This window comes from Marmota monax, unplaced genomic scaffold (assembly GCF_021218885.2).
Source record: "Marmota monax isolate L192 unplaced genomic scaffold, Marmota_monax_Labrador192_F-V1.1 WCK01_AAM20220418_F8-fsc00038, whole genome shotgun sequence".
Lineage (NCBI taxonomy): Eukaryota > Metazoa > Chordata > Mammalia > Rodentia > Sciuridae > Marmota > Marmota monax.
This window is the reverse complement of record NW_026692498.1, coordinates 6162060-6176633: the sequence shown is the minus strand read 5'-3', so window position 1 is coordinate 6176633 and position 14574 is coordinate 6162060. Positions and strand designations below refer to the sequence as shown.

The window sequence follows — 14574 nt, the reverse complement described above, 5'->3', positions numbered from 1 at the left end:
TGCTACAATTGTAGGTAAAATTTCACATGTAGCCAGAAGTAATATGTCACAATAAAGCTTAAGCATGGTTGAATCCATCATTAAGTATTCATTTTATGGGGACAGAACAATGATTTTTTTTTTTTTTTTTTTTTTTTAAAGAAAACAAAAAACCAGGCTGTCCATGGTGGCATATACCTGAAATCCTGGCTATTTGGGAGGCTGAGGCAAAATTCCAAGTTCTTGGCCAGCCTCAGCAATTTAGCAAAACTAAAGTAAAAAGGTCTGGGGATGTAGCTCAGTGGTAAAGCACCCCTGGGTTCAATCCCAAATCCAGAAAAACAACAAAAAAAAGAAAAGAAAAAAAAAGCCTCAAATATAGACACGCTTTACTATACAATATTATCACCGTATATTAAAACACTATTTGTTTTTTTTCTCTTTTTCTTTTGGTATGGCCGTAGTCCACTATTTGCTTTTCTGTTCTAAGTATTATGACACTTTATAAAAATTTTGTTACTGCAGGGGATTGAACCCAGGGCCTCCTCTTGCATGCAAGACAAAAGTGCTCTAACACTAAGCCACATCCCTTTGTCCTTTTATTTTAAAATGAGATCTTGCTAAGTTTCCCAGGTTGCAAACTTGTAATCCCCCACCCTCAGCCTCCTAAGTAGCTGGGTTTACCAGTGTGTACCACTGCAACTGGCCTATCTCCCACCCTTTTTCTTGGTGTGGGTACTGGGGATTGAACCCAAGGGTACTTTGTTACCAAGCTACATCCCAATCCCTTTTTATTTTTTTGAGACAGGATCTCATGACATTTCTTAGGGCTTTGTTAAATTGCTAAGGCTGGCCTTGAACTTCTGATTTTCCTGCCTCAGCCTCTCAAATATATGTTCATTATACCGGCCCAGCAAACTATGAAGTCAAATTGAGTCACCTGATAGGTTCCTGTAGATATTCTATGGCTGAGCCTTTTCCTGACTCAAAAGTTTCCTGTGGGGTTTCTATCACTATACTAATCTAAGTTCTAGCCTTTAAACTGTCAAGAGCAATTCTGGTTATTTAGAGAAAAGCCTGACCACCAGCTTACACATTCATCAGTGTCTCAATATTCTGGCATTTCTCACTATCACCTATTTCTGAAGCCATATTACTCACTAATTCCTTCCTTCTACATGTATGTTTTGAGACATTCAGTGATTAGAATTTTGTAGTTTGAGCACACTGGACAAGAATGAGAAGATTCTGGTGGTAAAAACAATCATACAAACAAAAAGATACTTCAGTGTTAGAAATATTTATTTGTCAAAAAAATTTAAAAAAAAAAGTGGGAGGAGTGGAGTTAAAACAAGGCTAAATTTCAGCTAACGCTGTACCACGATCACAGGTCAGACCAAAAAAACAAACAAACAAACAAAAAAAACCCAAACAAAAACAACAACAAAACCCCCAATGGTCCTAGCAATTTCAGAAGATTAGCTTCAATGTTAAGAGTCCAGAGCTAACAGAGAAGAGTAAAAGGCTGTTTGCCACTACATGGTCATTTTAAAGGGAGATGCTGTAGGGAGGAAGGGTTCAAATCCTAGGGAAAGCAAGATAAGAGGGGTTCCACTGTACAGGAAAAAGGGAAAAAGGGAATGCCAGCATAATCCTTACCTAGGGATGATCTGAGGCTGAGAATATAAGGAACAAAGTGAAAGGCTACTAAGACTAGTATCAGGAGGAAAGAAAAGTAAACTTAGAAGAATTAAATTAAGAAAGAAAACATAGTTGGTCTCAAACTCCTCTGTTTACTGAAACATGAAGCAATGGAAACATCCCGGCAAAGGGGACCGCGCGGAGCAAGTTCTCATATATGACCGCAGCCCGAGGGTTCAGTCCGCAATTATCCTACCTGAAAGAGAGCACAACACAAGAGGCTTACACAATGCCTGGAGAGCAGCTTGGCTCCGAGTACAAGGGCCCTGGTCCCGTCCTGTATTCCAGGGGGGGGAAAAAAACAAAGAACAAAACAAAACCAAGTCAGATTGGATCAAATTTATATTCCACAAAATCATCTAGGGTTCTATTAAATAGGTCTATAAAGGAATATACTAATAGCTATATAGGACATACAGATGTAATCTAGGTGAAAGTCTGCTGTGTTAGTGATAAATTCAACTTTCTCATTTTCTTAGCCATCTTTTAAGCAATATAACTATTTTTTTTGATACCAGGGATTGAACCCAGGGGAGCTTAACTACTGAGCAACATCCTCAGCCCCTTTTTATATTTTATTTAGAGTCAGGGTCTCACTAAGTTGCTTACAGCCTTGCTAAGTTGCTGAGGCTGGTTTTGAACTTGTGATCCTCCTGTCTCAGCCTCCCAAGCCGCTGGGATTATAGGTGTGTGCCACGGCGCCCGGCAAAATAACCTCTTTAACAGAAGGCTTCTATTGCTCCAACAAAGGGCAAACATGTATCAACAAAAATAACAGTTTAATTTTTGGATCTGGGAAAAGCAGAAGATACTGAGATCTCAAATATGGCCAATTGTTCTACTTTCCCCTTTAAAAAAATGATATGGAATTTCACTATGTTGCTCTGGTTGAATTTTCCTAGGCTTATAAGTGTTCCTTCTGAGTAGCTGGGACTATAGGTGCAAATAACCACACCCATTTTTAATTTTTCATAGTAAACTTTTAGAAATGACATTTGTAAAAGGTACAGTTCTCAAGGAACAGTGGGTCATTCACCAATCTCTAACACAACTACATGTCACACTGTCACAGATTTAGAACCACAGTTCCAGTGTTTTCTCTAATTGACCAAATCTCCCTTGCCAAATCGAAAGAAGAAATCACTGCTAGAATTCTCTAATTCTTCCATTGATGATGGAAACTCCAGACACCAATGGCTGGGGGAAAAAAGAAGTTAACTCACACCAAGTTCCTCTACTTATTACAGACAAAGGGCCAAATCTTGGTCTTGATCTGTGCCAATCGACTTCAAAAGCTGTGACGTTCTTGGATCAGTTCTGCTAGTGAGACCCGAATTTGGATCCCCAACAGTTCTGGAGTATTTCCTCCTGGCAGCCTCATTAACATCAGGCTCCTGGGACTGCAACCAACTCAGGGTTATTCAGTCCATTTGAGGTTCACACCTGGAAGGTAAGTTTCTTTAAAAGTCATCACTACAAAGAGGTTAGTTGAACAACCACTGTTCTCAGTTAAAATTCACTTTTAAAATGATGTATCAATACCCCTTAAAGACCACAATATATTAATTTAAAAATTAACTTTGAAACATACTTAAAAGAAACAGAAGTTATCTGATAGATTGATAACAACTTACTTCACTTCAGACGCATCTCAACTCACGGTAGATCCAGCTGTAAAAATTAATGGCAAACTCCATAGCTTCTAAGCTTAATCTACTTCACACAAATGAACACACTGCTGCACAGTGGTCTCAGGAAATCCCAAGTCTTACTGACATGGTCATATAAGATATAAAATCACAGGTTCATGACACAGTGCTTCTCACTTCACAAAAAGCAAATTCTGTAGCTTTTCTTTCTTCTACACCTATACCAAAGAGGGGATAACTTGAAATCTTGGAAGCTCAGTAGTAATTTGGTTTAACCTTGCTACTGGAGCTCAAATTCAAGTGATGCCCAATTTCAAAGTATAAGTAAAACCATGAAAATATAATGTCATGATGCTGTTTCCACTCTGATTAACTCAATACTCAATATTTCCTACCCCAGTGACTTGCAGTAACTTAGCAACTTTGATACACAATTCCTGAAGTAGGAACATTAACTTTTCAGAGTCACAACCTATAGGATTTTATGTACATCAGAAGATTGCCAATTTCTAATTCCTTAAGTAGTGTTCCCACACAAAAAACCCAAAATGCTGAAAGAAATGGGAAACGTATCACAGGTTACAAGAAAATAGGGGTTAAGCACTCCAATGCTCTAGATCTGAATAAGGAAAGAACTACATGGGGCAGAGCATCAAACATTCAACAAACAAGTATCTTAGAATTAGAGACACTTAACATTTATAGGACTTTATCTGGCTTGCAGATATCATACTTGAAGAGCTTCCATGATAAAGGCTAGTGACCCAATAAACAATCTTATTAGCAAATACTCTGTGATTTCCATCATTAAGTCCTGATCCTGAACCTGTACCCTTCAGCTTAATACCACACTGACTGTTAGTGGGAATTTTAAGAGTCAGGCTTGAATTTGAATTTTGGCTTCACCTCCCTCATTTACCAAATGATGATGGGCAAACTACTGAGTCCCTGGAGCCTTAGTTCCCTTCCTGTATAAAGAAATATCTCTTACTGTCTAGATATTAATATACACAGGTCACCAAACAAACATTAGTTATCTTAAATGTTTTTCTGCAACTCAAGTGGATTTACAACTGATTATAGGAATATTATTCCTAAGAAACTTTAGTATGTGAAGTCACACGCTAAAACCTCAACAGGCCAAGTGAACCTGTGGCCTAAGCTAGAGAAATAATAAAGAATAACACATAATTAGTACTTTTTGGATTCTGTTCTAATAGCAAACAAGTACCTCTAGCCTCCTCTATGAAGGTCTCTTGCAAGGGAACTAAATGGAATCTCTTAATCACACCCACCCCACTCTCACCTCCAGTTTTTAAAAGGCTGAGTACCGTGCTCGGTCCACATATTGCTCCCGCTCATACCGGGCCATGTCATACAGAGAATTCCGTGTAGCTGCTGAAGCCTGAGACAACTCACTTTCTGGCCCATAACCGTAGCCCTCTCCAACTGTGGGGAGCACAGCTGTAGCACGACGCAGTGGGCTTCTGTCCCTTCCATAATAGGAGGAAGAGGTGGCGGCAGCAGCAGCCATAGCAGCTGAGGTAGCAGCAGCACCAGAGTTCGGCAATAGGTGTCTGTCATAGGGATCAACAGAAGTAGAGTTGAGGTGACTGGTCACAGCTGAGCTCTGGACTTGAGGCAGATGAGACATGGTCTGCTCTGCATAATTGTATGCAGAAGCAGCAGCCGCCGCCGCCACCGCTTCATAAGAGCGGACCCGGTAGCGCTTATAGTAGTCGAGTGCTCCATAGGCATCATTGTAATACATGGATTCCCCATAGCCCATGGTGTAGGGTGTGCGCACTGCTCCATACTGTTCGTTGTACTGCTCAGTAAAGTCTGCCACACGCCCAGTACGATCTACTGGGCACTCTTTGGACCAGTGACCCTCTTTCCCACACCGATAGCAGCCACTCTGGTCTCCCATCCCAGGGGCAGTTCGAAGCCGGCTGGTAGACAACTGCACGTGCATCCTTTTGCCTTGAAGAAATAGATTAAGAAGATTATAACTCATTGACACTCTTTATCCTCCCCCAAAGGAAAGTAAACATAGGACACATACATACGCACACTCTTGTGACCCTATTTCAGCAATGCCCTCTAAAAAAATAGCTGAAGTTTCAATACAGATGACAGCCAGAAAACGTTAGTCCTCAGAGACCAGTTAGTCCTTTCTGCTTACCACAGTAGCAAATTCCTACCTACTTCTGTCTCTGCAACTTTCCTTTTCCCCCTAAACACAAAAGTCAAAAAATTTCTAATTCTTAAAGACTATTATCAACTATAATGATTCAAAACCTGAATAACTTTTCAATGATATATCCAACAAAACCTCAGTTATGCTAGATCTGGAAGGCATCTTCATTCTTTCTCCCTGATTTACTAAAGGCCATATAAGGCCTGAGCACTTACTGCAGCTTAGAAGCCACAGCAACAGCCAGGCATGGTGGTACATGCTGTAATCCCAGTGACTTGCTGCAGTAATTTAGCAAGAACCTGTCTCAAAAAATAAAAAGGGCTAGGGATATAGGTCAGGGATATTGTACCCCTGGGTTTCAATCCCCAGTATGGCTGGAGGGGTGGGGAGGGGACCACCCCAGCAATAGGTCAGGTTGTTTCACAGTGGGAAGAGCATGTGCTCATTAGCATGCATAAGGCCCTGGGTTCAATCACCACCAACAAAACCCAATTGCAGTCTTCTTTCCACCTTGTTTCCTTCAGCAGTTTCTGCAGGGGAAGGCTATGTTGGATGCCAAATCATATCTGGCTCATCAATTGCTTCATCCCCTGTATTTCTGAGAAATAAGACATTTTAACCTCATCCTCACTTTTATCCTCAAGGGCTAATCCATCTCTACTGCAGAAAACTCTGACCAAGGCCTCTCAACAAGAATTAGGAAGATCTTAAAAACAGTACCAGCTGCTTAGGGATAATGTGTTCCCATGTAATGGAACAATCAGGATTTCAACTTGCCACTTAGTTTACAATTCTTTTCTTAAAAAAAAAAAAAAAAAAAAAAAAAATATATATATATATATATATATATATATCTTTTTTTGCAGGTGGACACAATAACTTTATTTTTTATTGTTGTGCTGAGGATCGAACCCAGTGCTTCATGCATGCTAGGTGAACGCTCTACCACTGAGCCACAAGCCCAGCCCTCTTTATTTTAATGTACTAGGAACTGAACCCATGGGTGCTCTACCACTAAGCTACATCTACAGCCCTTTTCAGTTTTTGAGACAAGGCGTTGCTAAATTGCTGAGGCTAACCTTGAGCTTGCAATTCTCTTGCCTTAGCCTCCTGAGAAGCCAGGATTATAGACTTATGTCACTGTGTTCAGTACTTATAATTCTTTATAGGGGATTTTCTGTTTGTTTGAAAATTGCAGCATTTGCCTAAAGGATTCTGGGCCCCCATTCAAACAATTCACACCCATGCTTCTAAGAAATGACTAGCATTGAGGAACAGCTTTGAGAAGAAACCACCTTTGCTCAAGGCTGTGTGCAGCCAAACTCAAGGTCCCTTACTGATAGATGAAAGCATCTGGAGTCTTTAAAAGCAGTTCAGGAAAAGGGAGTGGTGCTGGCAGTAATTTAGTACTGAACTGCATTAAAATTCTGGAGATCAAGTCAATACTTTAAAAAAATTGTGGCCATAGGCCAGTAAAAATAGAGAAAATGGGCTTCTTGTCATTTTTAAGGGCTGCTCAGAACAGTTTCCCCCTCTGCCATCAGCATATTGCTCTCTTTTAATAGGTCTTGTTCTGAATACAGCTGTGAAATAGGAAGCCTTGTACTTCCAACTATCTTTTTGGGAACAACCTGATTTAGGATGGGAGCCAAAACAGCACCATGCACTAACCATGAGAGGGTTGTGGATTAGTGCAGTCCTATCACTTTAGTCTAACTTGGTTCTGCCCCAAAACTCACTTCAGCAGAAACAAAGATGTTCAGGCTTTTGACCTCCAGCTGCTAATGAACAGGCAGCATCCACCATCACCAGACTCAATTAGCAGACACCAAGCAGCAATAACTCTGCAAGCAGCATTTTAGTGAGCCATCCCAGTTTTCAGAGATTTAAATACTCGCATCTAATTTTTACAAGTTATTCAATGTTACCTATGCTTACAAAAGAAATAGATTTCTGCCCCTACACACACTCTCTCTCTCTCTCTCTCTCTCTCTCTCTCTCACACACACACACACACACACACTCTTATATATCAAATATAGAATTCTCTATAATTTAGACTATAAAATTATAAATTACTTGGCTTTCAAACATACACATTAAGCTATGTGACAGACACAAACTGTGCTCTAATTCTGAAGTCAAAGTAACAATGATAATCTAAAAAGCAGCCAATCCAGAGACCTAGAAGTAACATTTGTAAGGGGAAAAAATCCAATTAAACTTGCATTTTATTTTTTATAGATTCTGGGTCTGTTTTTTAGAGAAACAAAATCCAGTGATTTTTACCTTGATGTTTCTGATACTAAATCCAATCTTCATTTCTGTTTTTCTTAGAGGGTGGGAACTGCTAAGTGTATAAACATCTGTAGCAAAATCAAAATCTATCGGTGTAGTTGTGAAAAGGATACCATTAAAAAAAAATTATCTAGAACTAAAAAACATCTATAATAAAGTGATAGTAGGCTTTTTTTTTTTAAATAGTCTTGCCAACACAGTCATAACCAAGCTTTTAATTTAAACCCCTTAAAGTTCCTGTAATAATTAAAAAGTACTGTGTTTGTCTATTACCTTTCAGAATCAGGGCAAAGACAAATTCTACCACTCTATTCTACTACATGTAGATAGGCCAGAAGTTTAAAAGATTTTCTGAGACCTCAAAGTTACTGAAATATGCCAAAATTTCTCACAAAATTAGCACAATAATACTATTTTATCTTGAAAGCTGGATCAGAAGAGAATATTAAAATGCTGAGGTGGGAAAAATTGGGTCCTAATTTCTTAGCTCCTATTATGTGCCAGGATCCAGAGATGGCTGGAGATGTAGTTGATATATAGCAGTACTCTGATTTAATTCTGAAAACAAGACATATAAATTTGGGAACACCTTCCTTTCCAATACAACTATGTTCCCCTGCTGCTTATGGAGAGAAAACAGATACTGAAAGGCACAGATAATTCAGATTCTACTGCTTCCTTTTAGAAATCATACAATGCAGAAACCTAAATGGCAACCATTAAGTACATAAATAAAGGTTCAGAAGATGCCCAAAGTGGCATTTTTCCAGAGGCTATCTTCATTAGTAGATGACTAAAAAGGCTTTTATTAGAAAATTATGCAAACTGATATCTACATTGTATTTTCTGCAAAACTGATTTATTTTCCAATAATAAACTTGTCATTTTGGGAAAATATAGAAGGTTACAAAAATGTCTGCATGTGTAACTCAAAGATCACTCTCCAGAAGGCAAAGGCACACAACATAAAAACCGAGTAAAAGATTTTTCTTTCCTAATTCAGTTTAGTGTCTGTGCTTCTAAGGAAATGATAACACTTTTAAATGTCTCATGGGATCCATTGCATTATTCAGGTATCTAGTTCATAAGTAATAACACCAGTTTTATTAAAACACTCAGGGCTAGGGGCATAGCTCAGTGGTAGAGCAGAAGCCCAGCATGCACAAGGCCCTGGGTTCAATCCCCAGCACTGCAAAAATAAAAACAAACAAAAAAATAGACATTCTAAGCCATCTTCCTCCAGTTAACTGATTTTCCTTATACATATTTTTGCCCTTTTCCTTTTAATCAACTGCACATTAAAAGGTAAGGGCATGTAGTATCACTGCTACAACACCTCTGAAGAGTCTGTACCTGAATTTACATTCTTTTAAATTCTGTTTATTACCTGTTAAGAGAGAACCCTCTTTCCCCATTCTCCATCCATGATCTCCTTCCACCATTGAATGAAAACAACAATACTTTTAAAGGTAAAGTGCACCAGCATTCCAAAATAATAAAAGAAAAACAAATATAAATTTAAAAAACAAATAAGAAAAGCTTAACTATCCTATCACATTTTAAATAACTTTCTCTCAATACAAACACTCATGGTTGCAAACAGCACTCACCTTTCATCATACAGTGCTTTCACTGTGGAAACATTTTCACAACTATTACCTCATCCTAGTCTCACTACCATACTGTGGGGATGGTACAACAAGGATCATTAACTCTATTTTGTAAGTAGGGCAAATGAAGCAGAAAGAGGTTAAAACATTTGGCCACTTGGTAATTAATACCAGCAACTTTTGCCCTATGTTTTTAAGAGTAGCTAAAGACCAAAGCATCACTGGCTGAAGCCACATATACTTGATGGTCCTCAATCACTAAACTCCATTATCTGTACAGTTTCTCATTTTTTTCTGGTCAATTTCTATATTTTTCCTATTCTTTCCATTCTGCTTTCTAGTTTAGCAGAGAAACTCGAAGTACTTAACAACTCTTTTAGTGGCACTCAGGGCAAAAAGGGTGTTTATTTTAAGAACCAGAAGTGGCTGTGAATGTGTAGTCCAACATGATACTTTTACAAAAACCTTGCTGTACAATGCTATTCAACAGAACTATCTGTGATAGTGAAAATATTCTATACATGTGCTAATTCAATAGCCATTACCCTCATATGACTATTGTTTGAAATGTGTCCAGGACAACTGAAAAAGTGAATTTTTTGTTTTATTTAATTTCAATTAATTTAAACTTACCAGCCACATGTGGCTAGAGGCTACCATATTAGCACAGTTCTAGAGTTTTCAGATATCCTCTCGTGGTATTAATGACAACAAATATAACTTTATTATCAATATAAACAATGATACACTGTATGATGCTTAACTGAAATTTTATCATAGAAGTAAGACTATCATTTCCATTTAACCTTGAATTTTTAGAAAAATTTACTTTTTTCTTGGTTGTGCTTGTATAGTCCAAAGACTTAACAAATTCACCCAAAAGACACTTCCCCAAATCCAGACTCACCACTCAGATTTATAATATAGGGCTTCCTCTAAATATCTTTTCCCCATCACTACCCCTCACCCAAGGCAGTGGACTATAAACCCTATGCATTTAAACCCTCAAACCAAAGGCTTCTTAGGCATAACAAAAGAAGTAGGTAAGTCACAGACCTTTATCCTCCCTTCTCCCCAGCAAACAGTTTCATCAGCATTTGAATGAATGAAGACCACAGGATAAAGTGACCCACACTTTGTGGTCCTACATAGCTGTTGAGGAACATCTCAGCAAACATGAACAAGGGAAGTGTTCTGCTTCCCCAAGAGTAAGTTATGCTTAAGAGCAGTAGACATAATCTACTATTTCCAGTTAAAAGATCCTGCCAGCCCCATGGTCTTGTTCTTGCACCTGTCTTGAGCTAAACCCCACTCAGCTCTGCCACCCAGGCCCCAAAGCAGTTCACCTTGAAACTCTGTGTTGTCAAGGCCCCTGATGGCTTCGACTGCATCCTCTGCCCGCTCCATGTGTACAAAGGCATAATCTTTCACGATGTCACATTCGATAACTGGGCCATACTCCTCAAACTTGGCCCGAAGCTCTTGGTTGGTACAAGTGGGACTGATGTTGCCCACATGTAACTTGGTTGAAGCTTTGCTCTTGTTTTTGCTGGCTTCCACATTGATGTTCACCCCATGCAGCTTGTAGTGGTGCAGGTTGCGTATGGCATCCTCGGCCGCCGTCTTGTCCTCTATGTGCACAAAGCCGTAGTTCTTAATGATGTCACATTCCAGCACCTTCCCATATTGCTCGAAGAGTGAGCGGATCTCTTGCTCTGTGGCCTCCCGGGGCAGGTTTCCAATGAACAGCTTCACCATCCTGACAAGAGCCTGGAAGAGAAGAAACAAGATTTCGAAAGTCGGATGGGTGGGAAATTCAAGTGCACCGCAACATTTCTGTTTAATCCTCCAAAGTTCTAGGCACCTTCAAGACCCTTCCAGAGAAGTTCATTATTCTTCCTCGAGGGAGGCGGGAAGGTTTGACAATGAGCATTGCGAGGTACGAGTGACAAGCAAATAGGAGGTCGGAGGTCAGCATGCACAACACAGTGCATCTCCCGGAGAGGAGGCGTGCTTAAAGCAGCGGGTTGGCGCTGCATGTCTAAACAGCGAGGAAAAAGCAAGCGTAGGGCAAGAGGCACCCGAGTGTCCCGGGTGACACGGTTTTGGAGGGAAATCTGTGTACCTCTGCACTGCACGATATCGCCTTCCCACACGCTCTAAGATAAAAGGCCCGCTCGGGGCCAAACCAGGACCCCGGCAGCGGCCCGACCTCCGCCTTCCTCACCCAACAAAGACTCGGCCCGACCCCGGCCCCGCCCCCTCCGTCCGGCCCCGCCTCCCCTGGTTGTCTTCCCGGGGCTGCCCACAGCGCCACCAGGAGCCCAAAGCCCGTCCGCGAGGGGCCCGGCCCGCCCGCCCCCGGCTCCCCGCACACCCACACGACCCCCTAGTACCTCCCGGTGGCGGCGGCGGTGGCGGCGGCTCCCGCGTCAAAGAGAACCCGACAAAATGGCGACGGCCGCTCGAGCCTCGGCGCGACCGGGCCCTTTCTCGCGCTCCAGCTCACGCACGCGCGGGTGCGCGCGGCCTCCTCCCCTCCCCCTCGCGGGAGCCGGGCGACCAATCCCGCGGCCGCACACAAATGGTCGCCCGGCTCGGGGGCGGGGCCAGCAGGGAACGGCGCTGCGGGGCCGAGGTCAGTCCGCCCCCGGCTAGCCAATCACCGCCCTGGGAGGGGGTCGCAGCTCCGCGTCAGAAGGGCTCGGGACGCAACCACTGTGGGGGTAAACTCAGAAGCTCGGGGGAGTCGCTAGCCATCACAATGGGTCGCGCTATTGGGCCCTTGCAGAGGGGTTGCTGATGACAAAGGGTTATCTCACAGGGTCCTAAAAGGGAGTTACTTAGCTGGCTTGTCCGTTTTTATGGCAGCTGGGGGCAACATTTCAGAAACACAGCAAACCTTGACTTTTATTTTTTTGTAGCGCTTTAAACAATTAAATTTTTTTTTATTGCAAACGAGTTATTCATTAGTGAGAAAACAGAACCAAGGAACAGAAGATGATCTGCGATAGAGCTGGGATAGGACTAGGAGGTATATCTACCCAAACTACAATTTATTCATCTATATACGTGGCTGGTTCTCTCTCTGGCCAGAGTATAAGCTCAAAATGTGTGTCGTTGGTGGACACACCAAAAGAATACTTGGTACAGAGGACGAGACAGATTCCTTGCTTTAGGGTGGGACAGGTCTCCAAGTCCTCACCGAGATACTGGAGGAAGGTAACTGTGAATCTCCCGACTGACTTTCTGGCATTCAAAATTCAGCTGCGGTCTAAGGGCACCTCCTGGTGGCAAAAGGGAAGCTATTAGGTGGGTTCGCTGTCATCCTCCAACAAAGCAGAGACATTTATGGAGATTGATGGGTTGAATTTATCTCAGAGTAGAGGTGCCCGGTGGTTGTCAATCACCATTTTTCACTGTGGTGTCTCCGTAACAGCTTCTCTGATACTTTCAAGGCAATTTCTCAGTTGCCCTCCTCCACCCAACTACTTGATTATGTTTGCTTCACTGAATTCTTTTTGTTTCCCTGCCATTTCCGAAGATGCACTGTCTTTACAATTTTAATAACCCATACTGGTACTTGGCTCCCAGCTAATTCTATTTACCTCTCCTGTCCCTTTCCCTTTTCTCTGGACATTTCCAGTTTCTCTCTGTATTCAGACTTTTTACTTTTGGACATCTCTAGAAGCTTCCTTCACCATTTCTAAAACAGCTTTCATTAATCTAATAATAATAATAATAATTACTATAATTATTATTATTATTATTATCTTCCATATTAGCAAAAGCGATTTCAGGTAAATTCTATTTACCTGTCTCCTTCCCTTCTCCTTTTCCACTGATGCTCCAGAAGAGACTTCTTGAGATAGTCTGAAACTTCATATAGTGTCTTTTGGATTCTGTTCTCTCCAATTCTCCAATTTTCTGAAGCTAATATTTCCTTAGTAACTTTCATCCTTCTAAAACGTTCATTTCACTCACCATTCCTTTCCTTGTATGGTGTTTGTATGTTTATGTTTCTGTACTGAGTGCTGTGCTTTGACTATGAGGTGTCCCCGAAAAGCTCAGGAGACAATGTAGCAATGTTCAGAGTGAAATGATTAGATTATGAGAGCTGTAACCTAAGCAGTCGATTAATTCATTTGATGGATTAATAATGAAAATATTACTACTGTGCTGTGTGATAACTATAAGCAGGCAGGGTGTGATTGGAGGAAGTAGGTCTCAAAATGTAATCATCTTGTCCCCTTGGCTTCTGTCTCTTTCTTGCTGCTTCCTGGCTACTATGAGGTGAGTGGCTTTCCTTCCACACACCCTTCTGCCACAATGCCTCACCTCAGGGCCACAGTGGTGGAGTCAGCTTACCTAAGACTAAGACCTCTGAAACTGTGAGCCAAAATAAACTTTTCTTCCTCTAAATTGTTCTTGTCAGGTATTTTGGTCCCAGTGAGGAAGAATTGGGACTATCACATGGGAATTGAAACTAGACCATCATACATGCTAGGAAAGGGGTCTACCACTGAGCCATATCTCTAGCCCTTTCTAAGATTTTATTTTGAAACAGAGTCTTGCTGAATTGCTGAAGCTGGTCTCAAATTTGCAGTCCTCCTGCCTCAGCCTCCTGAGTATCTGGGATTACATGTGCACACCACCATGCCCAGTCTCCTCTGTGTTCTTAACACTGTTTGTTCTCTTAGCTGACTGTACCATTCCATCTCCTTCCCCCCATTTTAAAATTTATTCCTTTTTATCTCCATTCTCATTCCTCCATAGGCAACAATTCTAATAAGTTTAATGTATATTACTTTCTGCTCTTGGAAGACATTTTTCATTCATTTTTTTTTTCAAAAACTTTTTGTTGAAGAAATTGTCAAAAAAGTGCAAATGTAGAGACAATAGGTTAATGAACTCCTCTGGACACTTTATCCAGCTTTGGCATTATCAGCATTTTGCTGATCTTATTTCAAGCAGCCTTTCCTTTTATTCCCCTCCCCTGGAGTATTTTGAAACAAACATCAAGATATAATGCTATTTTCCCCATAAGTACCTCATTATCTACTTCTAATTTAGAACATCAGCATTTTTTTTGATGCTGGGGATCAAACCCAGGGATTATATACTCTAGGCAAGCACA

General features: G+C 41.1%; 1 protein-coding gene across 5 annotated transcripts; it reads right to left on the bottom strand.

The window, feature by feature from the left end:
• Positions 1–1263: 1263 nt before the first annotated feature.
• LOC124093030 (RNA-binding protein 4B) lies at positions 1264–11969 on the bottom strand. 5 transcript variants are annotated; one of them, XR_009226851.1, is made up of 4 exons: positions 11834–11969; positions 10784–11207; positions 2904–5312; positions 1264–1957 (listed from the first exon to the last, which is right to left on the bottom strand). XR_009226851.1 is itself a non-coding variant. In XM_058579457.1 (4 exons), the coding sequence occupies exons 2-3, from the start codon at positions 11193–11195 to the stop codon at positions 4645–4647; spliced, it is 1080 nt and encodes a 359-aa protein (XP_058435440.1). In that variant the 5' UTR covers positions 11196–11207; positions 11834–11969; the 3' UTR covers positions 1264–3123; positions 4636–4644. The 5 variants fall into 5 exon arrangements, 3 of the variants coding, with proteins under 3 accessions (XP_058435440.1, XP_046301106.1, XP_058435441.1); XR_009226852.1 differs by having other exon boundaries at positions 1264–1876; XM_058579457.1 differs by having other exon boundaries at positions 1264–3123; positions 4636–5312.
• Between the last annotated feature and the right edge of the window lie 2605 nt (positions 11970–14574).